The sequence below is a fragment of the Megalobrama amblycephala genome, linkage group LG23, assembly GCF_018812025.1.
Source record: "Megalobrama amblycephala isolate DHTTF-2021 linkage group LG23, ASM1881202v1, whole genome shotgun sequence".
Classification (NCBI taxonomy): domain Eukaryota; kingdom Metazoa; phylum Chordata; class Actinopteri; order Cypriniformes; family Xenocyprididae; genus Megalobrama; species Megalobrama amblycephala.
Window position 1 is genome coordinate 5286909 of NC_063066.1, and position 25437 is coordinate 5312345.

A 25437-nucleotide genomic window follows, 5' to 3' on the forward strand; every position below is an offset into this window, starting at 1 on the left:
TCAAAATGGATCTTTACAAAGTGTTCCTCATGCAGCCTCAGATCATGTAAGTATAATATTTATTTGGATGTTTATATTTGATTCTGAATGAGTTTGATGGTGCTCCGTGGCTAAAGCTAACATTACACACTGTTGGAGAGATTTATAAAGAATGAAGTTTTGTTTATGAATTATACAGACTGCAAGAGTTTAATAATGAAAATAGCGACGGCTCTTGTCTCCGTGAATACAGTAATAAACGATGGTAACTTTAACCACATTTAACAGTACATTAGCAACATGCTAACGAAACATTTAGAAAGACAATTTACAAATATCACTAAAAATATCATGATATCATGGATCATGTCAGTTATTATTGCTCCATCTGCCATTTTTCGCAATTGTTCTTGCTTGCTTACCTAGTCTGATGATTCAGCTGTGCACAGATCCAGACGTTAATACTGGCTGCCCTTGTCTAATGCCTTGAACATGAGCTGGCATATGCAAATATTGGGGGCGTACATATTAATGATCCCGACTGTTGCGTAACAGTCGGTGTTATGTTGAGATTCGCCTGTTCTTTGGAGGTCTTTTGCACAAATCAAATTTACATAAGAAGGAGGAAACAATGGTGTTTGAGACTCTCTGTATGTCATTTCCATGTAAAGAACTCTAATTATTTAACTATGCCGAGGTAAATTCAATTTTCAATTCTAGGGCACCTTTAATTTGTGTTCCGAAGATGAACGAAGGTCTTACAGATGTGGAACAACATCAGGGTGAGTAATTAATGACAGAAATTTTCATTTTTTAGATGAACTAACCCTTTAACATTAGTTAACAACATTAAAGGGTTAGTTCACCCAAAAATGAAAATTCTGTCATCATTTACTCACCCTCATGTTGTATACAGTATATATATGTTTGCAGATGCATTAACTAAAATGAAACCTAATTGTAAAGTGTTACCTTTTAAGACAAAGTATTGTGTAAAAAAAAAAAAAAAAAAAAACTTTCCTTTTTTGGTAGTTTATGTCCTTAACAATCTAATAAACACAGTTCTATCCAAGCTGGTTGGTGGCTTGAACAGAGTTATAGTCACTGCAGCTCTTAGTCATCATATCTTTTTGTAATATGTTTCTGAAAACTATGCATTACATACAAATATAAACTGACCCAAAACATTGTATCCCTCCAAGTCCAACATATGGCAAACGCCAATCTCCAATCCGTGGAGGAGGCATTTGTCTGGAGTGCCATTCAGACCAATGACAGCAGCATGTGGGCGTGTGTTGAGAGTGTGTGAGGTGCTTTTTGAGTTTAGTAAATGACTGCAGCAAGAAATACTGTGAGGCTGAGGGGCTTTTGAGCGATGGAACAGACCCTGTGTGCTGAAATATCAACATTTGGGCTTTTCTGACGAGGATTCAAGAAAAACGTTGAAACAAAAAATGAGCAGCGTCTCTTAACTGGACCAGACAATGGAAGTAGCTTCATGCAGCACTAACAATTCACTCCAGGGAAACAAGTACGTATTAAATCAGACTACCTCAGCCAGAGGTAGCTAAAACTAACGTGTGGCTCGAAAGCGACACATTTCTTCATTGGGATGCATGTAAAAAGAAGCGTGGAGGAAAAGAGCAGACGCGTATGTATATTTTTCCAGTGACTTTGGTGGCATTCCGGCGCAGTGATGAGATATAGTGTATAGTTTCGTTTGTTATGGAGCGTCTTTAGATATCCTCGGCGACTACGCATCTAATGCTGCTATGGATCGTCCGGAATGAACATCTGAATTTATCTCATCGAGTTTTTTCACAGCGCTGCTTCCACCTGAAATTCCGCAACCCGTATGAAACAGGAGCTCCGCTTCACCTACACAGCCGTTGTCGGGAAAATGACCAGCTCGTCTGTATGCTCTTGAGATTTGTTTGGCCTTTTTGGGATTCTGAAACAAGCAAAGGACGAATTGTTCACCTCAGAAGTGAGAGAAGAAGGAATTGTATGGTGCTCTGAGCTGTAACTACATCTACTCATCTCCAACCTGACACAATGTTCGCACTCGGGATTTATTTGTGGGAAACTATTGTATTTTTCAGGTACGTATCACGCTGTTTTAATGTAACAATGCTTCTTTTCTTTTTTTTGACTCAAACATGCATGCATTTCTTGGGGATTTTTTTAGCGATTATAGCTGGTTTCTTTACTTTTGATGATAATTTTGTACCCTATTTATTAAGATACAAAACCGTCGTATCAAGAAATTATTGAGTTGTTGTCATCTGTTGTAGGCTACTCTAATGTATGCTAATTAAAAAAAAAAATAAAGTAAGTCATAATTCCGTGTCATTCAGCCATTCAAGTCAGAATGATTCATTTTAAACCAGGCTAAACAGCGAACACTAGTGGTCATTACACGAATAGAAAGTTATCAACAGGCATAAGAAGGCAACAAACTATCTATAATAAATTAGGATAGGAGTGTGTGATTTAATTAATAACTATAGGTAGATTTTTAAAAAAAAAAATTAAATATATAATTTCTGTCAGTAATCTTCTGATAGTCTTGCGCGGCTCGTTTTTGGCGCAGTTAGCGATACAGTCAGCTAATTTAAACGCATAATAAAACACTTACACTTTTTTTAATGTGTTTTTAATGTGCAAATAAATCTATAATAACGTTATAAATACAAATGATTAGGATATTTATGTTAGCGATAATAGATAAACACAACGATCAGGCAGCTGTTGCCATGGTTACGTCCTGACGCAACGGCGATTTCGATCATAATAATATTTAAGTTAGCGAATTAGCGTTTTTAAGTTTTAAACTTTTTGTTGTTAATGAAACATTATTTGACAAAGCTGTTGAAATACGTTTGTAAAAATAATACTTTTAGACCCCTAACCTTTTTTATGTGTTGTGATTGAAAATGTAATTATATTTTACTATCTATCTATCTATCTATCTATCTATCTATCTATCTATCTATCTATCTATCTATCTATCTATCTATCTATCTAAGGAAATATCCATTTTATGACAACAAAGTATAGGCCTATAAAAATCTTACCACCATTATCCCACCATTTTTATGCACATTTATTCCGTTTGCTGTTTAATTAAAAAAGGAAAATTTGATTTGACAGACGCAATCTATTTCAAGCTCTAGGTTAATGCTCCACTTGTGGATTATTCTATCATAACACTGATTATCTCAAACATAAGACTCCCTTATAACAATATCATGGACATATTCACCTTATCTGGCTGGTGGTTTGCAGTAATTATTTCGCATTCTGTGGGCACTGTTTAGTTAATGAACTAGAATCAGGATATTGCAGTCTCAGCTCTTGTTGCTGAACTTTGCAGAGCCCGTTAATTGATATCTCTTTCCCAATCTCAGTCTACACTCCAACCTCATTTCACATGCAGACTTATTACTAAACATTGATCACTCTGTCAATGCTAATGCCACTGACGAATACAAATAGTACACAAACATAATTTGCTCTATGAATTGCATCTCTCTAATTGATTTCCATATTAGCTTGCACATTTGCCATGCACGAATCGTCACGTGTTGGGTTGCTGTGTGCATGCCACTGGAGAAGCTGAGGCATAGCTGTTAGAATACATGAGGTAATGTCATCACACTCAAATATGACGGTAATGCCATGTATGACCCACAACGGTGTCCAATCCGGCCCGGGGGATGATTTGAACACGATGAGATGCACTGGTCGACCGGCTATAAATCAGAACGGTTTTGCATTTTATTTTGGCTGATCTCTATTCCAGAATTGCAAACAAACTGCTTTGCATTCATTTCCCAAAATGTAATTTGTGTGGGAATATTACAACTCGCAAGCAATGCAAAAACTGTACCTGGAGCAGAAAGCTCACTGTTCGCGAAATATAGGAAGAAAAATATAAATAATGAAATGGGGGTTTATATGAATGTATCTATGAAAGGGAATTGTCTTCAGAATAGTTTTGATGGCATTTTCTTGTCCGTACGAAGTAGTGTTTATAAGCAAAGCGCTGCGGAAACAAGGAAACGCTATACTGCTGCTGTTTCATAAGAGCCACCTACTGACAGAGAGTGAATTTGCATTTTCATTCAGTCTGTTTTAGTTTCGTGCAGGTGTCTTCTAGCATAATTATTGCATAATTTCACAAAACAAAAGTCAGACTGTTCTTATTTTGCTTTGAAGTCGTTCCACACCCGTAAGACCTTCATTCATCTTAAAAACGCAAATTAAGATATTTTTGATGAAATCCGAGAGGTATATGACTCCGTAGACAGCAATATTATAAACACTTTCAAGGTCCAGAAAACTACTGAAGACATCGTTAAAGCAGTCGACGTGACTGCAGTGGTTCAACCTTAATGTTGTAAAGAGACGAGAATACTTTTTGTGCGAAAAAACAAAACAAAAATGACTTTATTCAACAATATCTACTCTTCTGTGTCATTGTCATACGTTGTTTACATCCTGCGCTTCCAGGTTCAATGTCAGAACGCCGACTTATTATTGGTCGGCTACTGCATCAGCATCACACGCATGCGTCGTGCTGCTCATGTGATCAGCTTTGGCCAATCCTGAGCCGGTATTCTGACATAAACACGGAAGGCTTCATTGTGCTTACTGCATCACCTGCGTAAGGATAATGACACAGAGAGAAGAGATTGTTGAATAAAGTCGTTATTTTTGTTTTGTTTTTGCACACAAAAAGTATTCTTGTTGCTTCACAACATTAAGGTTGAACCACTGCAGTCACGTCGACTGTTTTAACAATGTCTTTAGTACCTTTCTGGACCTTGAATATGTTGATTATATTGCTGTCTATGAACGAGTCAGATACCTCTCGGATTTCATCAAAAATATCTTAATTTTTGTTCTGAAGATGAATGAAGGACTTAAAGGTGTGGAATGACATGAGGGTGAGTAATTAATAACAGAATTTTCATTTTTGGGTGAACTAACCCTTTAAATCTTGAAATTATACAATCTAAGTTAACTAAAAAAAAAAATAGCTCATGCCTCATGTGTGTATCATCTTTGTTTGCATCATGAATAAAATGTAGAGGTTGCCTCTGAATTTAAATGGCTGGCTACAGATATTTTTTTAAGGCCAGTTTAGCCTGTTATAGAGTAAGTAAACAACAAATAAATATGCTTAAAGTAAAAAAAAAAAAAATCAGCAACCGTTATCAGAATCAGAAAATTTTCGGAATCAGCCATGAAAAATCATAACAAATATTAAAACATTTAAAAAATTTTAAAAAGTCTTTCACTGTAAAAAGGCAGTTTTAACAGAGAAGTGTTATTCTAGTTTTATTAAATTATAGTTTGTATGGATAATAGTAATGTAGGCTAAATGTCAGCTAAAAAGTTAATTCGGCCCAGACATGGTTACTATCTTGCACTCAACTTAAAATGAGTTTGACACCCCTGATCTAAATGAACAAAAACATAATTTAATATAACTGAAACCTTAATTTAGCCCAATGAATGTGACATATTACAAAATGACTACTTAAAATCATTATATATAATTATATAATGTTTGCTTCCTCAAACACACACACACACACACACATATATATATATATATATATACAATAGACAATTTTCTTAAGTAATTATATATATATATATATATATATATATATATATATAATTACTTAAGAAAATTGTCTCCTTTTTGTTTTAGGTAAAAATAGCTAGTTTGCATTATTTTTCTGTTTTGCTGTTACTCATTAAAGATGTACTGTATGTCATCAAAACATATTAACAAATTAAGAATAAATGCTTTGTAGGTTTTGTTCAAAGAGATTAAAAAAAAAAAAAATGAAACAAAGCGAGGGCTTATTTTGTAGTGCTGTGTCAATGTCAGTGTCCCTCTATTCCGTCGGCCCAGTGTTTATTTTTTATTATTATCTTTTTAAACAGTGTAATCTCTTTGCTGGTTTGCATGAAGACCAGCTTTTGAAAGTGTAGTTGCATTGCTGTTGGATATTAATGCATATTCCTTTTTCTGTTAAATTGCTGCTAAGCTCAATGATGAAAACTATGAAAAATTGCGCTTGCCTCAAGGCAAGGGTTAATATCTACTAATAGAGATTAGAATCAGAGTTTAGCTTCGGTCTCTCTGGTAATTATATATGCACAGGTAATAACAGCAGTGGATACATATATGCTCTCATTTTTGTGCTCTACTGTAGAGCTTTTCAAAACGAATTTTCTCATTAAAAGTGGATGGAAATGAGGGGAAGGACGGCTTGTTCGATATCTGAAGAAAAAAAGCTATAAATAGTCTTAATTGTGACCATTATTTTTAGAAATGTTCGCTCCCGACTCCTGATGCCTCATTAATAATCAAAGACAGGATTGTACCATAAATAGCTCTGACCCATCACTAGCAATACTCATTTTGATTTTGGATCCACCACCTTTTTTTTTTTTTTTTTTTTTAATCTGAGAGGTTATTATTTATTGAGGTCTGTGAAGATTTGAAGATCAAGTACTTTTGGGTTCATTCTGATGTTCTCTTCTGTCCTTCAATAACCGCATTGACAAATTGAGAGCGGTTTGAAGAAACGCCATCTTGGTAACAGAGAGGCCTTTGATTTCCTTGAGTGTTACAAGATCAATAAGGATTGTGTTCATCAGTGGTCCTAAGAACATAATGAGCTACACTTAGGGCTAATGATTGGATCCTCACATTAAAGTATGCAGGTCTCTGGGTTGTTTGCATATATTTTCTGGCAGGATGCTTTGGTTTGCTTCCTGCTGCATCAGCAGAAGGATCAGGCTCTCTCCTCTGCCATGACCAGCATCGATCAAGGTTCATTTGTTCAGTGCTGCCTTGATCAGTGAAATCATTAATTCCTAAAGATGCAGTTTAAAACCCACATTACGCGTCTAGCTGCCTCCGTCCTGTGTCAGCTACTGGTTACAATGAGATGGATATGCAGGGAACCAAAACTAATAGAGACTGTATCCTCAGATTTCACACTGTCACAAAGATTGTTTCGATGGCGTGTTCATGTAAAGAGCCTATAGTCACAAGGAATAGCTCTGGAAGAGACTCAATAATCTGGCATGCCATGACTAATCTCATTATGCTTGCATTGCAAATTTTTACATTAAACACAAATGAACTTGTTTCTCACAATGAGTTAAACAATTCACACTCAATATATATTTCGTGTGTGTGTGTGTGTGTGTGTGTCTGTATATATAGTCAAACCAAAAATTATTCATTCAATTATTTTTTTTTAATATATTTTTACTGGGTGCAGGACACTATAGTTCTAAGTGAGGATAGCAAAATAAAGGAAACTTTGACATATTATACCCAAAAATTCTTCATAGAGTGGACTACCAGTAAAATTGATAAAAATTTGGAACTAAAAATTATTCAGACACTTTGACCTGACCATGTTTTGCTTAAATGTTATCTGACATAATTAAGATTATTTTTTTCTGACACAGTTTAACTCTGAGATCTTGTCATATTTTATTACCATTTTTTTAACTATTGTGAATAAACTGTATTAATGAATGAAATGTTCAAGGTGTCTGAATTTTGGTTTGACTGTGTGTGTATGTATATAATATAAACTTATATACATATACATGGACACAGACACATCTCTAAGGCTGCAGTTATTTGATCATAAATACAGTAAAGACAGATATATTGGGAAATGTTACAATTTACAATTTTGTTTTCTAGTTTTCTATTTGAATATATTTTACATTTTAATTTATTCCTGTGATGCAAAGCTGAATTTTCAGTATCATTACTCCAGTCTTCATTGTCACATGATCTTTCAGAAATCATTCGAATATGCTGATTTGACTCTTGAGAAACATTTATTATTATAATAAATGTTGAAAAAAGTTGTGCGAGCCGCTTGGAAACCATTATATATTTGTTTTTTCCAGGATTTTTTTTTTTTCCAGATGAAAGAAAAGTCTTTACTATCACTTTATTTTTTATTTGAATTTATTAATTAATTTATTTTATACACCTGAATCTACAGATTTGAGCTTTTGGAACTTTATTGCCACTTTTTTCTAATGCTGTTCATTTTAAAACCGTTCAGTGTGTTTTAAAATTAAAGAGTTTAAATTAACAGTGTCTTTTGTTATGGTTTTCTTAAAGTCCCCCTGTAGTCAATAATATTATCCTTTAAAACTCATCTTTGATCACCAAAATGACATATGTAAACGTTTTTTCCTGTGGAAAAAAAATTCTTCACGCCTTAAAATAGCCTGAATGTAACTCTACACCCTTGCTTCATTTAGTATAAGCTGAATCTATGAATATGCTAATTAGCTCCGCCTCCACTCACTCACACAAGCTCAGAGATCCACTCGGTCAACTTACTGAGGTAAACGCTGAACAATGGTATAATTTTTTACAAAGTCAGACACATAACGGTAATTAATATGATTAGCCTTTTGCTTGACTATGTTACCAAACAGCTAATAATGTGTTGCTAATGTTACGCGACTCCCTTGCTTCAGAGTGTCATAGTTAATGATATGCTAAAGCCTGACGGCAGTATGATGCGATTGGTCACAAGGTAGTTTGTGATGTAAGAAACACCCGCGTTTATGAGACTGTCTTTAGATTTAAAGAGAAAATACTCGGCAGTGGTGTTGATATATGAATTTGCACATGGTTTGTCTTAAAGCAACACCACATAGACATATAAACAACATTCTAAAAACTTGATTTTCACCACAGGGGGACTTTAAGACAAATCACACATTATTTTTTATAGCTTTAAAAGAGATATGAGCAGCATTTCCCGGAATATTTTTCTCTATGATGTATCCACGTTTAAATGCCATACACTTCTCCAATTTAATAGTTACCCGACACCACTAAATGTTAATGAGCAGAAAGAATAATGATGTGCAGAATGGAAAAAGCCTGACTGTTGGTTATTTCGAAAACAAAGGATAAGTAGTGACGCAGAAAGTCAATGGACATGAAAGAATAATGGATATGCTGCCGAAACAGTTAGACAGGATTCAATGGCTGGTTAAGAAAATAGAGCAATTCCCCCCAAAGAAAGACCCATGAAATTGGCAAGAAAAGGACCATGTCTCAAGGACTTAGGTGAAATCAATATACCACAGGCTATTTTATGATTATTATCCTCCATTTTTGTCAGACACACTGATGCTGTAGATGGAAAAAAAAGTCCATTGTTCCAGTGAGTTTTCAGTGGTAATCAGGTATGTGGGAGGACTTGAATAAGTCGATATATATTAAAGTCCATCATGTAGCGCAGAGACTTGGCAATTAAATATAGGGCAGATAAAGAGCCCTATGGAAGCAGTTAAAAATGTGACTAATCAGCACTAAAAGTGGTCTTAGGCTAAAAAGCCCGTGGGATAAGTTATCATGTGACTCGCAGGTCAGTTAGTGACCTGACTTTTAGTGTGAGGTGTTAAAGGGATACACATGGACCCTATTATCACTTATTAAGCTCTAATGGCTTCCAATGCTAATGAAGACACGGATACTAGTGTATGACGAGGTCTCGATTCATTTCCATGTTCATTTAGCTTTTTCATGGATTCTCTTTTGGCCTGGAGTGAATGAGATTGTTTAATATCACTATTGAAAATGACAGTTTGAAATTAAATAAGTGACTTGAGTCAGAGATATCGGTTTGCCTCGGGGTAGAAAATGCAGTGGTAATAATTAAAAAAACTATCTCATAATGCAATGCCTGTCCTCCTCTGTTCTTTAACACACCTGTCTTTCCACAGCTTGGCAGCGTCCCAACAAGCAGCGGCTCGGAAAGCTGCCTCTCCCATGCCCCCGTCAGAATTCCTGGACAAGCTTATGGGAAAAGTGTCTGGTTATGATGCAAGAATCAGACCTAATTTCAAAGGTAGGTGTATCCACCAAGACACTGCTGGATATCACAGGAATGTAGCCAAGGGGTATTTTGAAAAAGAAATGAAAACGCATATTTAAAGAGTTGACAAGAATATATACGATAAATGCATATAGACTAGGGCTGCACGATATATCGCATGAGATTGTCACGCGCATTTCGTCAGTAAAGCCGGTTCCCTGATTACCGCTAAATCGCCATCACCTGCTTTCAGATGGAGCGGCATTTAATAGACAGAGCCGTAGATCACTGAAAAGCCACGCAATATCGCGTTCATATCGCAGATGAATCGCCTTCGATAATGAACGCGGTAATCAGGGAACCGGCTTTACTGACGAAATGCGCGTGACAATCTCATGCGATATATCGTGCAGCCCTAATATAGACTATTAACACCATCAAAAATGGAAACAAGGGATGTATTCCTTTAAAAAAAAAAAAAAACCTATACCAAAATCTACTCACAAAAAAAATTAATTGTTAGATTTACTTAAAAAAGCAGTGTCAAGTGGTTTCATGCAACTATATTGAGTTATTTGTACAAATCACAATTTAGTTATGAACAAAAGAAATTCAATTAAAGCTTTATTCTTTGAGTAAATACAAATCATTTGAATTTGTCATTTTTACACAATATTTATATGTGCAGTTTACTAATTATGTTATGTTTATTATGTAAGGTGAACACATTTATTGACTATTTGCTCTACAAAATGCACTCAAAAAAATAACTAATTGAACAAACTCAATTGAATTGAGAGCAGGAATTCCATCCTTCACTGAAAAAAAAAAACAAGTAAAATTTAGTTTTTGCACGCATATTTTTTTAAAGTAAATTTCACATATGGAATTAAATAAACTCTACTTAACTAAGTTAAGTAAAAGAAAAAAAAAAAGACCTCAATACTTGGTACACAATACACAATGACTGTAACTCCAAATGTCACAAAATGACAAGTTACTAAACCTAACCACAAAAGCAATGATAAAACAGTATAAATACAGCTAACAGCGAAAAATCAACCTCATTAATTATTCAAGGACCAGTGCATGATGGGAACACCAGTATCATAAAAGTTGAATAGTTTTATTTAATTTTATAATGTTGATATTTACACTTTAATTTCTACAAGCTTGAATTGAGTACTCATATAGAATTTACTTAGTTTATTTATTTATTTATTTTTTTTAAATTCTTGCCTGAACTAACTTTTTCATGAAGAAATTACATTTGTTTTTCTGTAGTATTTATTTAACCTTAAAATCATTTTTATCAGTGTATAAACATGCATATATGAGTGCTCACAGCTTAAACACAGGCGCCACTTTTCTCCATAATGGTAACCACAAAATTCAAAAACATTAAACACTAACATAAACAAACTGAAAAACACATAAAATAACACTTTAATCCCTAAATTTACTCTCCTAATGTCAATATTAATTTGTGCATTTCACTCAGCAATATGAAGTTGGCTGAACAAACACTTAAGTAAAGCTGACAATACTCATTTTTAGTAGAAACAACTCAGTTAAATTAAGTTTATGTAGTTACATGAGTTTAAGTAATGTGAACAAGGATGGTTTGAGTGAGACTAACAACAGTGAAAGTTCATTTTTTATACATTTTCATGCTGTTTTCATTGACGCATCACTTAAGACTTGCTGATATAAAATTATAATTAAACTTTATTTGGAGTATTTCCTTATTTGCAGAATGCACGTTTCTTTATATCATGCCTAAAAGTGTTTTGATATCACTATTAATAAGGATTGTATGATCATTGTATAATATCAGTCTTAAATACAAGATATTTAGCATACCTAAAGCATACTTGCAATAGTTCCACTTTAGCAGGATCAAATACACTTCCGTATAACTTTAGTTGGACCTAAGCTCTACGTCTGCACAATTAAAGTGCATTAAGTACAAAATTAGTTGTTCCAATTTAGCAAACTTTTAGTACATGGGTCAAACACGAAAAAGGGTTGTTAAGCATTAAAATGAAGTCTAATACAGCTTTGAATTGATGTTGTTGTTTTTCAATACATCAGAATGGGTCCTGTTTAATTTGTTTGTTTGTTTTCTGAGCAAAAATTACATGTACATTTTTACCATGATTTACACCCACTAAAATGTTATTCAGTGTTACAATCTTGTCAGGGATATTTACAACAAAAAATCTATTCATGCCATATTAAAGACTAATTACTTTTACCCCAAATGCTTGTAATTTTACATTTTTAAACTTTGCCACTATCCTAGGTTTTGCCCATTTGTCAGTTTTGTCAATTTTTTACTCATTTAAAATGCAATTAAATTTAGTATGCTCACTTATTCTTTTATATATTTTAATACGTACAGTTCAGAGTAAGTATGTTGTTTCAGATTTTACATAAATATACAGTAAGTGTTACACTGAATGGAACATTATTTCACACACATGTTGACAATTTATTCTCCTAAAACGTATTTGAAACCTTAAAAGTAGATGTTTTACTTGCATTTAATGTGCTTTCTATGTATATAAAATCACTTTTGTAAATTTCTATTGATTTGGACATCTAAATGTCTCTGACCCATATATACCAGTTTAGTATACTAAAACTACAATTGCAGGGTATTTTTATTAAGCACATAAATATGTAAATGTATTTGTAATATACAAAATAAATGTATTTCAAATACATTTTAGTATATATTTTGTCACTAGGGTTGTTATAATAATCCAATATGTTTCCACCAACACGCTTAGTTTTCCTCTGCTAAAGATTTTCAGATGATACCCAAAGCTGATACCCAAAATTGAATTATTCACTCCAAAAATGGTTTAATAATTTTAGAATAGCAGCCTGCTATATATCTCAATGCAGGACACATAGTGTTATATTTTGGAATATATACTTTCTAAATAACCATGGATAACTTGTACAGTAGTTTTATTAAGAAACCTGTTCCCAAGCTGGCTACATTCCTGTTCCTGTTCCGTGATCTTGAATCATTATCCCGAGTGAATGTCTGTGGTGGTACTCTCGGTATCCTATATATTATATTGTGACGTGTGCTGGCAATGTTAGAAATAGCCACTGCAAGATACATGTCAGAGGTTTCCGTATATTCAACAATATATTAATGCCAATCACTGCAAATTACAGTCTGCCTGTTCCTTAGCTATTCTTAGAAATACCCTTTTTTTTTCCCAAAGGTGTTTAGCTGTTTTAAAAGCAATACCTCTTCTATTAATACATATATATATATTAATTACAAAATGTTTAAATAATATTTTGGAAATATTTGTGACAGTGTTGTATACACACAAACACCATTGCAAGATTAAAAGCTATATAATACACAGAAGTTCTTCACAGAAGAAAATGTATATATATATATATATATTGTATATATTCTATTCAATTCAATTCGAATATTGCCGTTTTTGAATGCAAATTGTTTTTAGTGTCAAATGTATCAGTTGTTTGATATCTTGCATGTGTGTTGACCAGTAACACTTTATAATAAATTTAGCAAATGATTAAATTATGTAATGCTTAACAAATCATTATTGTACATTGCAATATGATCTGCTGATCTGTTAAGCTTTATGTAACATTTAATTATTGATTAATGAAAGTTATTATAAAGTGTTCTCTTTTGACCAAGATATGTTTCATGTAATGCAGACACTTATGCTAAATGATATTTTGTATATGCACAATCTCGCTCTTCCTTTGAAACTATAGGTAGGTAAAAGCATTACTGAATGATAGGAACATTACAGTAATGTATGCTGGGACTTTGTCTAGACTGTTAAACCTGCTTGAACGCTTAAATGGCAGAGAGGGTCACCGTCTGATTTCGAGAGGCCTTGCATCTTAACCTTGCTCGTGGCAACGAATTTCTTTCTATTATTTATTTATTTTTTGTTGACAGTCAGTGCTGTGATATGGTGAATGAATTCTGACATCTTAAATTTTGCTGTTTGCTGAGTTTTGCTGCAACCTGAACGGCGTCATATTGCGGAGTTGGCTGATTGTTTTCTCACTTAAATTGACCCTGAAGAAGCAGATATTCTCAACATCATAAACTCTGCATTGCCTTTATGGTTTCGATGTGTAATTTAACCCCTAATTGTTAGAAATCCAATTCAATTCATCAAGTTACAGTGCCAGTTGATAGCCGCTGTCTGAATAAACACTCGCCCTCGTTCGTGATCTCATTATGTAATTCATTCACTTCATTTTATGAGGGCACATGGGTTCCATGGTCACATGACCAGACCAGACATTATGAAATACAAAGGTTCGTCACGGCTGTCAGGTCAAGCGTGTAACTGCACTCTGAGCCGGAAGCTCGCGCGTCCTCGGCCAGTTTTCTGTGCTCCGCGATAGGATGCATCCCTAAAATTGCTAAAGCAGGCAGCCTGACAGCATATCTTGATAAATTTCTGAGGTAAAAAAGCCGAGAGAGAACATTTTTAAGGGTCCTAGGCTCCTACGTAAACAGCATCTGATGTGAGAAGACATTTTTTCCAGCTCATGGTGAGGTGGAGGGGTTCACCTCCTCTGATTACTGCCTCTCCTGCAAATTTGGTCGTACAGCAACAGTGAAAAAGGGAGTGAAAAAGATAAGAATTGCCTGAAGCAACGAATGTGCTGGCATGAGAAGAAATTACACTGATCATGACTGGGACTCTCAGTGGGAAATCCTTCCAACTGATTTAGCTGGGACCAAATTGAAATGGAAAGCTCATAGCCTGGCACATTTGGGGCACCCCATGCAGCTAGGACCAGGATAGATATGTTATCAGAATGTAATCTTTTACACGTACCTTTTCAGTCAATGATTAATGTAAGATTTTATTTTATTAAGGCTGAAGTGTTGAAATACTTTTGGTAACACTTTACAATAAAGTTCAGTTCATTAATATTAGTTAATGCATTGAACAATACAGCATTTATTAATCCATGTTCAGTTTTACATTTACATTTTTTTATTTTGAAATCAACAAAATAACAAATTTATTAGATCACTACCCAATGTAAGGTTTGTGCCACAGCTGCCCCAAACTAACAATATTGATTACCAAAATCTTTTTTTTTTTTTCTGTTTCTGTAATGGTTAATCCTAAATGTGTAAGCTCTTTAGTCACAGTAGTGTTTCTAATCCTAAAATATAATTATTGATGGGATTTAATGGATTCAAAGATAAATCAAAAGCAAGTCTTTGGGAATGACTATTTGAAACTATTTGGAGGCCAGTAACAACAGAGACTGTGGGAAAGTACATCAAAACAATGCCAGCAAGAATATGTATCATATATAATATATCTATATTATATAATAATATAAAAATATATATTTGGGTATTATGTGTGAATAAAGACTATTTAGTTGTTTCAGCTTATTATTTGCCTAATAACTTTCTCTTTATTATATAATTTTTTTCAGGATTCTTTGATTAACAGAAAGATCAAAATAATTTATTTGAAATAGAAATCATTTGTAACATTATAAATGTCTTAACTTTTGATCAATCTAATGTATCTTTGCTAAATAAAAGTATTATCTTCATTGAGAAATATCTTAGTGAACCCAACATTTTGAACAGTAGGGTATTATACAATTATTGCTATTTTTTTATTTTTATTTTTTCATTATACCTAATGTATTAACTGATGTTAACTAGTCTACCATATTGGTAAGTGTTACTTTCTCCTGTTATTTTCTAGGGATGCACCGATATGACAATTTTGATATTGCCGATAATTACCAATATTACCGATAATTCTTTATATTTGAAAACCGATAACCGATATATTGGCTGATAAATCTAAATCCAAATGTTTATATAATTTTTGAGAGCCATATTACAAAAACAAAAGTCTCACCATTAAAAGCCATGTCCCAAACACACAATTATAATGTTATAATATTATGTGGCCTATATGACAAACATGCACTGTACATGTTGCACTTAACCGTATTTTCCTTTTTGAAGTGATTCCAATCATATTTCAAGCAATTCATAAGCATCATGGCGACCGGTGCACATTTGAAGTGTCTCATCTGAAGGAAATAATATATGATTTATCGGCTTTAATATGTGAGCTAGATGTGCTTAAAATTAAAAATGAACCAATAAAATTAACCGATAAAATTAAAAATGAACATATATCGGCCGATAACCAAAAATTCTTTATATTTGAAAGCCAGTAACCGATATATTGGCCGATAAATCTAAATCAAAATTTTTTATATAATTTTTATAACAAAAACAAAATCTCACCATTAAAAGCCATGTCCCACGCATTATAATATTATGTAGCCTATATGACAAACATGCGCTGTACATGTTGCACTTAACCGTATTTTCCTTTTTGAAGTGATTCCAATCATATTTCATACAATTCATAACCATCATGGTGAAGTGTCTCAACTGAAGGAAATAATCCATTATTTATCGGCTTTAATATATCAGCCAGATGTGCTTATAACCGATAACATTAAAAATGAACAAATATCGGCCGATAACCAATAAATTCTTTATATTTGAAAACCGATAACCGATATATTGGCAATAAATCTAAATCCTAATTTTTGAGAGCCATATGACAAAAACAAAAGTATCACCATTAAAAGTCATGTCCCAAGCACACAATTATAATGTTATAATATTATGTAGCCTATATGACAAACATGCGCTGTACATGTTGCACTTAACCGTATTTTCCTTTTAGAATTGATTCCAATCATATTTCAAGCAATTCATAACCATCATGGTGACCGGTGCACATCTGAAGTGTCGCAGCTGAAGGAAATAATATATGATTTATCGGCTTTAATATATCAGCCAGATGTGCTTATCAGACCGATAACATTAAAAAATGTACATATATCGGCCAATAATCAAAAATTCTTTATATTTGAAAGCCAGTAACCGATATATTGGCCGATAAATCTAAATCAAAATTTTATATACAATTTTTATAACAAAAACAAAGTCTCACCATTAAAAACCATGTCCCACGCATTATAATATTATGTAGCCATATGACAAACATGCGCTGTACATGTTGCACTTAACCGTATTTTCCTTTTAGAATTGATTCCAATCATATTTCAAGCAATTCATAACCATCATGGTGAAGTGTCTCAACTGAAGGAAATAATCCATTATTTATCGGCTTTAATATATCAGCCAGATGTGCTTATAACCGATAACATTAAAAATGAACAAATATTGGCCGATAACCAATAAATTCTTTATATTTGAAAACCGATAACCGATATATTGGCAATAAATCTAAATCCTAATTTTTGAGAGCCATATGACAAAAACAAAAGTATCACCATTAAAAGCCATGTCCCAAGCACACAATTATAATGTTATAATATTATGTAGCCTATATGACAAACATGCGCTGTACATGTTGCACTTAACCGTATTTTCCTTTTTGAATTGATTCCAATCATATTTCAAGCAATTCATAACCATCATGGTGAAGTGTCTCAACTGAAGGAAATAATCCATTATTTATCGGCTTTAATATATCAGCCAGATGTGCTTATAACCGATAACATTAAAAATGAACAAATATCGGCCGATAACCAAAAATTCTTTATATTTGAAAGCCAGTAACCGATATATTGGCCGATAAATCGAAATCAAAATTTTTAATATAATTTTTATAACAAAAACAAAGTCTCACCATTAAAAGCCATGTCCCACGCATTATATGACAAACATGCGCTGTACATGTTGCACTTAACTGTATTTTCCTTTTTGAATTGATTGCAGTCATATTTCAGCAATTCATAACCATCATGGTGAAGTGTCTCAACTGAAGGAAATAATCCATTATTTATCGGCTTTAATATATCGGCCAAATGTTCTTATCAGACCGATTAACGATAACGTTAAAAATGAACACATATCGGCCGATACCGATATGGTGGCCGATATATCGTGCATCCCTAACATTTTCCCAAAAAGAGATTGTCTAGCTGATAGTGGACGGGGGAGAAACCCGTTTGAAAATGATCACTTATTTATTCTTTTTTAATTCCGTTTGGTACCACAGATGTTGCACACTTTAGCCTTAAGCCTCAGCTTTTAAAATCATCTTCCCTGGAATTGAGCATATCTTAGCGCTCGCTGACAGATCAAAGTGCCGCGTTAAACAAATTGGGGACGTGTGAACCTGAGAGGAGCGGGGACCGTTCGTCCACAGACAGGCCTCCAGCTCGAGCTGTAATCTGCGGCCGCTAGTGATGAATGGTTTGGAATGCAGCTGCGCCTCCCGTACCCACGTTAACCTTGTCCCTTCTCATCAGTCACAGTGAGGAGCTACGAGGCCGACAGCCACGAGGTGCTACAGATTCCGCCCAAATAGCACAATCATCGGCTGCTTGCGCCACTCCGCCGCGGTTTCCCACAGACCAACAGTCCCTCGTTTCAAACGAGCTGCCACCATGCATTAGAGTCATGATCAGTGTAATACTTTCTGATTACTGTGTCACTTTGCTTCTGAATGGGTTCGATGAGACAAGTGTACATTTTGTAAATATACAGTCTGCTGCGGTATATTTACTGATTGCTTTTTTATTTTCTTTTTGGATGTCCGTTATGTCTCTGTTTACCTCTTTGCATCTCCTTCTCATTCATGTAAAGTGCAGAACCGAAGCCTTATTAGCTGGTGGAGCTTGATGTTAATTTGGTGCTATCAGCACATGCTTAATGGGACTTTAATAGGATTAATGGGAATTCTCTAACGAGTCGGGGTGCAGCGTTCATATACAAACGGCAATGGTGAACCTACTGATGCTTTTCACTCGGTTTAAACGATGACAAATGACTGAAATCCTGATCAAGACTGTTTATGTGATGTGTGAAGTTATCTGCAGAGAGCAGCTTCCCCAGCAGAATACATGTATCTGCTTTAAGAGGCCGCTATAAAGGTTTTTGTAACATCAAGCAAGCTTTCATTGATGCTATGAACTGTATTTCCACCATGGGGGTAACGGAGCGTCTCAGGATCGCGCTAGATAATTGCGTTTTTATCTCACGGGCAGAGAGAGAAAGCAATGCGTCGATGTGAGGGGGCTGCGGGCCTCAAGAAACATCACAACAGAACAATCAAATGACACCGAGACAGAGCAAGGTTAGATGTGATTTTAATTTTTTTCATACACGTTTTAGCTCATCGCCTACAAATTGTTCCAGTTCTCACAGGGCTGCAGAGACAATCATCCATGGAAATGTAATTTTAAAACTTCTGTTACTCGCATTTGAACTTGAGGGTGCAACTCCAGAGCGATTTATCACTGTCTGCATACTGAGGGGGAAAAAAAAAAAATGGTGTAGGGTTTACTTTGCAATTTTCACTCAGAAATTGCTTGTACATTTCACAAATAATTACAAAGAAACGGCAAGTAACATTAACAGTAATGTGACATTTTGAAGTAGAAAGATACTACAATAATGTTTTTTTTTTTTTTCACAACTTTAATCATTTTTACAATGCAAGAGGGTTATATTGAGACCATTTGGGTGTTTGCAAACAGTGAGTGCGTTTACATGCACGTTCTTAACCCGATTATGCTTAATAAGCCGACAATGCACGTGTGCTCGTGTAAATGCGTTTACCTATTTTCCTCTATCGGAGTAAGGTCATAAGTCAAGTCAAGTCAAGTCAAATTTATTTATATAGCGCTTTTACAATTGGTAATTGTTTCAAAGCAGCTTTACATATTAGAAGCACAGAAAAAAAGGGAAGTGGTTAAAAATAAGCTGTACAAACAAGCGTGGTAATATGTAACATATACAAGATGGTGCTACATTAAGCCAATGTCGGCTGACTCCCAGGGGTGGAAAAAACCCCCTAGAAGAAAACCCAGCGTGGGAAAAAAGTCCTAGGAGGGAAAAAACCCCTTGGAAGATATATATAATATATGTAAATGGATATGGAGATCAAAATCTGAATTATACATTTTTATTATAGAGATTAAAAATAGATTATATATATATATTTGTAAGCGGATACGGGGATTTAAAAATCTATGCAGCCAGAACTGGATCTGTAGGCCCATTGTCTCCTGGGCTGCGTTGTAGTCAGGTCCAGACACAGGTTCTCCATCTGATCTGGATACGGCCTGGATCCAGCACCCGGAAAACCTCGGGATAAGCAGAGAGACAGATATTAGCGTAGATGCCATTCTTATTCTGATGTACAGGTATATCTAGTGTTATAGGAAATGTTCTCGGTTCCGGCCGACCTAATTATTGCAGCGTAACAATCCTTTAACGGATTTGAAAAATGTTAATGTCATAAACCAATCCGCACAGCTCGATTTTTGCCCCTTACACCGATTTTGCCCGGCATGTGAACGCATTAACCGTGTTTAAACGCATTAAAAAGCTTTTTTGTCGGCTTATTGGAGTGCGCATGTGTGGTGATGTGACAGGAAAGCGTCCTTACTGCTCATCCAGGCAGAGCAAACGTTTTTCAGTGAAGGAGGAGGAAATATATCGTGAACATAGACTCTTTCTTAACCCAAAGAATTATAAAAATGTGTTCACATCTCGTTCAGCAGAAGTAGAAGTGGTTAAGTCAAAATGCTGCATCTGTAACTGAATGAGAGGATAATATTTGAGCCGTAAGTTTCCGGCATGTTGCTATGCTGTTTGGTTTTTAATGCTTTATTTAACATCACATCACAACACAAGGGCGTTAAAGAACGCGACATACACGTCTCCCGTGGGCGTGACGTCTGAGGCTGAGACTACAACCGATATAACAAATGAAATACTCTGAGTCAGATACGCAAATTATTATGTTTTGACGTCACTACCGGGAAATAACCTGATTTATTCCAGTCATGTAAACACGGTTTATTTGCGTTGTTGGGTTATTGGTTTGGGACAACAGGTTATTTCAATAAGCTGATTTTTGAGTTATCGGCGTACTGGTGTGCATGTAAACATGCTCAGTGATCACATGTTTGTGGGCTTACCTGGTGACAGAAAATGACAGTTCTGCAATAGCAGTCTATGGAAGCCACAGAATAAAAGAGTAAAAAAGCTAATTCCTAGTTTATATATCACAATTCTGAGAAGAAAAATCTGAATTGCGAGATATAAACTCGTTCTTTTTTCCTCAGAATTGCGAGTTTACATCCTACAATTCTGACTTCTTTTTCAGAATCATGATATAAACTTGCAATTCTGAGAAACAAGTCAGAATTGTGAAATAAACATGTTATAGGTTTAAATATTATTTCATTATCTCATTTAACTGCAGGGCTAATACATTATGTCCCTGCATATGTGAATATTATTTAGATCTTTTTAGGGGTGTGCACAAATATTTCGAATATTCATTCTGTAATTAATATTCGAAAAATAAAAATACTATTAAAATTTTACTGGCCGTAAATACAGTGAATCCATGATAAATCCTAAGCACTAAAACTCGCAGATATAACTAAATGCACCAGGTGGCGCTGTGGAGCGTGTTTAACAAGTTTATTTTATTTGATCGTCACATAATATTGTCGTCTGCCTCGCAAAGTTTGGAATTACTTAGATGAAAATGATCTTACAAAATGGAATTACTTTTGATCAAATTAATTAATGAAAGCGAGTTATCTTAATATCAACACCATAATGAGAAAGCACATGAAATCTAAACACCCGTCAAATGAGGAAAGACAGCTGTCCATCACTGTAAGTTATCCCCGAGTGAGCCGAGATGATAACTTAACTGATAGCAAAATGATTTTGAGACATATGGTTACTTTAAGTTTCGTCGAGGGAGATATATTTACGAACAGAAAACAAAGTGCTACTGTTAGAAACTTAGCTTAGCATACAGTTATGTATTATTATCTGTCAGCACGGCTCGTTTTCTCACCCGAGCATGTGGATATTATTGTTTTTCTCAACATGAACATGTGAAACAATATAAACACGATAACCATATACTGACTCGAGTGTATTATGAACTAGGGCTGTCAAACGATTAATCGCGATTAATCGTATACAAAATAAAAGTTTGAGTTTGCATAATATGTGGGTGTACTGTGTGTAATTATTATGTATATATAAATACAAACACATTCATGTATATATTTGAGAAATATTTACAAGTGTATGTATTTATTCATATTTTTATATAATTTATATTATATATAAATAAAAATATTTTGTACATAAATAACATATTTCTCTTAAATGTATACATTAATTTGTGTATATTTATATATACATAATAATTACACACAGTACACTCACATATATTAGGCAAACTCAAACCTTTATTTTGTATACGATTAATCGCGATTAATCGTTTGACAGCCCTATTATGAACGTTTTGTACAATAACTGGCGGCGCTGTCTGCTTTATTAGAGTTTTTCCCGCTCGCGCCGCTTGAGATTAAATGCTTTTGTTCTTAATATTTTGTTTACACATATTGTTTAATGCTTTAACTAAAAGAAAACCTTAAGATATAATAAGCTTGTTACGTATATTGCTTACTAATCGTAAGCTTGTTCAGAAATGGTTACAAAATATTGATGAATAAAACAATAACGTCTTTCTCGTTTAACCTCATTTAAATAAATGAATATTCGAATATTCGTTTTTTTTACGAGCCCAAATATTCGAATACAATATTTTGGAAAAATGCCCATCCCTAGATCTATTGTTTACATCAAATTTATGCTTTAATACTAGGTTAATCGTCGCAGGTTTCATCAGTCCGGTCTGTACGTTTAATGGCTTGCAACCGTAAATGTCTGCGTTTAGTTTCAAATGGCGTCTTCGACCAAGGTATTCTGTAAAAATGAAGACCATCTTTTTTTTTGCATTCCGACTCTGATGGTCAAAGGCATGAGACGACTTTGTTTTCTCTTATTTCATGGATTTTGCTTGTATTCCTCCACTGGTTTTCTGCCACCAGCTCCCAAATGGTCTATATAACAAATTGTTAATTTCGAATTGTCAGTACACTTAAAATATTACACTCTAAAAAATGCTGGGTTGTTTCAACCCATGTTTGGGTCAAATATGGACAAACCCAACTGTTGGGTTTAAAAATTAATTAAAAAATAACAGTTGGGTTTGTCCATATTTAACCCAAACATGGGTTGAAACAACCCAACATTTTTTAGAGTGCATATTCATTCTTTTTTTGTTTTATTTTCAGAACTGTTTTCAATTAAAAGTAATTTTTTTCTTCATTCAATATGCTTTTTTTTCTTCTGACCTCTCTCAATATTAGCTCTGTATGCTTGATGATGGAAATGCACTGGGATCAGATGTTCTCTAACTGGGCTTCTCTAAAATATTTGTCTCTAATTTGTCATTTATCTAAGAGCTTTAGATGGGATAATCAATGCCGGGTCATGAGGACTGGGAATTGAATGGTTAACCGTAGCTCTTTCACAAAGGATAAGCCTCTTGGGAAGTCCTGGATTATGCCGGCGTCTGCGTTATTGGTGAACATGCAGTTGGGCTGAAGAAGAAAGGAAGGACTTTTGAAGTCCTTAAATCACCCGTCTATACATTTCATGTTTGTGTATGTTAATTAGCATCCACTGGATGAGTGATTTCTCTTTAGCGTAACACAGAAATGACGCCCACCCACAGTGCTGTTTCCTCAACGGAGTAGATTGCATTACTGTACACGATATCTGTGGTCACACATGTGCATGGTAGTGTTTTAAAAGGAGCATCTTTATCCTTGTGATTACCATACAGAACTGTACAAGAGAAACACTGTTGTAGTAGTTTCTGTATGGTTTTTGATGACTGGAATATAGTGCACTGTGACCTGACATGTTTTCTAGGTTAAACATTTAGGGAAAATGCCCCAAATTGGTTCTCTTTGTAAAACAACAACAACAACAACAACAAAAAAAGGGGGAGCTGTTTTGTGGTACCCAAAGTAAGTTCCCATTCCTTTTGTATTGCACAGTCCTGCAACCCAATGCCAGGCAAATCAATTTGATCCATCAGTCAAGACAAAATCTTTTACAGTTTGTGCAAAACTCAAAGTGAAGCCAGTTTGACATGTAGTCTTTGCATTTTCCCTCCTAGTGTATTGCATCTATTAGTGCATTTTGCTAACCTTTGCCTCCCGTGACCAGATATGCATTGCAACCCCCATCCTTTCTTTCATTTCAGTGCTTTGCCTCTTGTCCTGCCCGCTCTGAAGTTTTGGACGAATAAGTGCATCCCTCCTTACCTGCTCTTGCCCTTAGTATGCCCTTAGCACCCAATACTCCCTGCCACACACTATAACGCACAAAGTGTTGGCGAGTGTAAAATAGAATAAGTGAGCCATGCTGCTTATGTTTTTTTTTTTCTGTTGTTGGTTCCGCAAAGAAAAAAAAAAAAAGAAGCTAAAAATCTTGCTGTTAGAATATCATGTTATTAATCCTGATCTTTTTTTCATTAGACCCACAAGGCTCCAAATCGGATGGTACTCACAAGAAAGGTACTTCCTTTTTATTTATCCAGGATTATACAAGTTTATTGATTCATGCAATCCGGGCGATATCTCATCTGAGAAACGGCTAAATGATTTAATGAGATAAAGATGTCTGTGTGTTTTGATAATGGTTGAGAGTAACATAACTAATTTGCCCGCAATGCCACTGACGTCAGACGTGGGTCTGATCTTTTTGTAAATGGCATGCTAACATGACAACTTCACATGGGCATAGAGATATTAGTTTATCTTTAGTGGTATAATTGGATATCATTTTTAACATTTATTTACTGGTAGGAGGATCAGAGTAACAGGACATTTAAAAATAGCGTACGTTTATTTATTAATTAGCTTCCTTTTACTCTCGCTGTGGAAATTACTATTTATTTAAATGTGTGTGTAGCCTCCAGTAGTTGGTTTAGCATTGGAGCTTTGTGCCACTATTTAGTGCCAGTTTATCCCTGAGCTGAGCTTTGTGTTTTTATCTGTGCACCACTGATTTTTCCTCTGATCCTGGCTTAAATTATAATTAAATTGGGAGAACAAATGAATTTCAACACCTGACTGAAAAAAACCCAAAAAAAACGTAACACTCAGTTATCAGTCTAATCAAATTTTGTTGCTTTAGATAACAAGCCATGGTTTCGCATATTGCATTCAAATAATATATTTGATTCTGATGTACATTTGTCGCCGTGGTGCATGTAATATTGTTTTTGTGAGTGTTGAGGCTGCGGAGATGCAGCTCTAGTCCTGTGGGTCGAACGCTGCCGGTAGATTCTTATTACAACCCTGTTATTTAGCTTTATTAAGGGCATTATATACACAGCTCCCTCCCTTTATATAGACTAATGTGAAGCCTTCTGGATGTTTGTCACGGCTCCAGTGTTCTCAAATGAATGATCATAGGAGGAGGATCCACAAATCACATTAGAGTATTATTCTGCATTTATCACACAACGTTTAATCATCATTTATCCCAGCTGAGATTACTGCTAGCTATTGGTGTGCTCTAAAATATGTC

At 34.7% G+C, this 25437-nt stretch overlaps 1 protein-coding gene across 2 annotated transcripts in view; it reads left to right on the forward strand.

Moving 5' to 3' along the window:
- The first annotated feature begins 1245 nt into the window (after positions 1–1245).
- Positions 1246–25437, forward strand: part of glra1 (glycine receptor, alpha 1) — a 79748-nt gene continuing 55556 nt past the window's right edge. Inside the window, exons 1-3 of one of the 2 annotated variants that reach the window (XM_048176654.1) lie at positions 1246–2081; positions 9790–9914; positions 24381–24419. In XM_048176654.1, coding sequence (XP_048032611.1) covers positions 2035–2081; positions 9790–9914; positions 24381–24419 — 211 coding nt within the window. In that variant the 5' untranslated portion in view covers positions 1246–2034. The remainder of the gene's footprint in view (positions 2082–9789; positions 9915–24380; positions 24420–25437) is intronic. The other variant, XM_048176655.1, reaches the window with a different exon arrangement.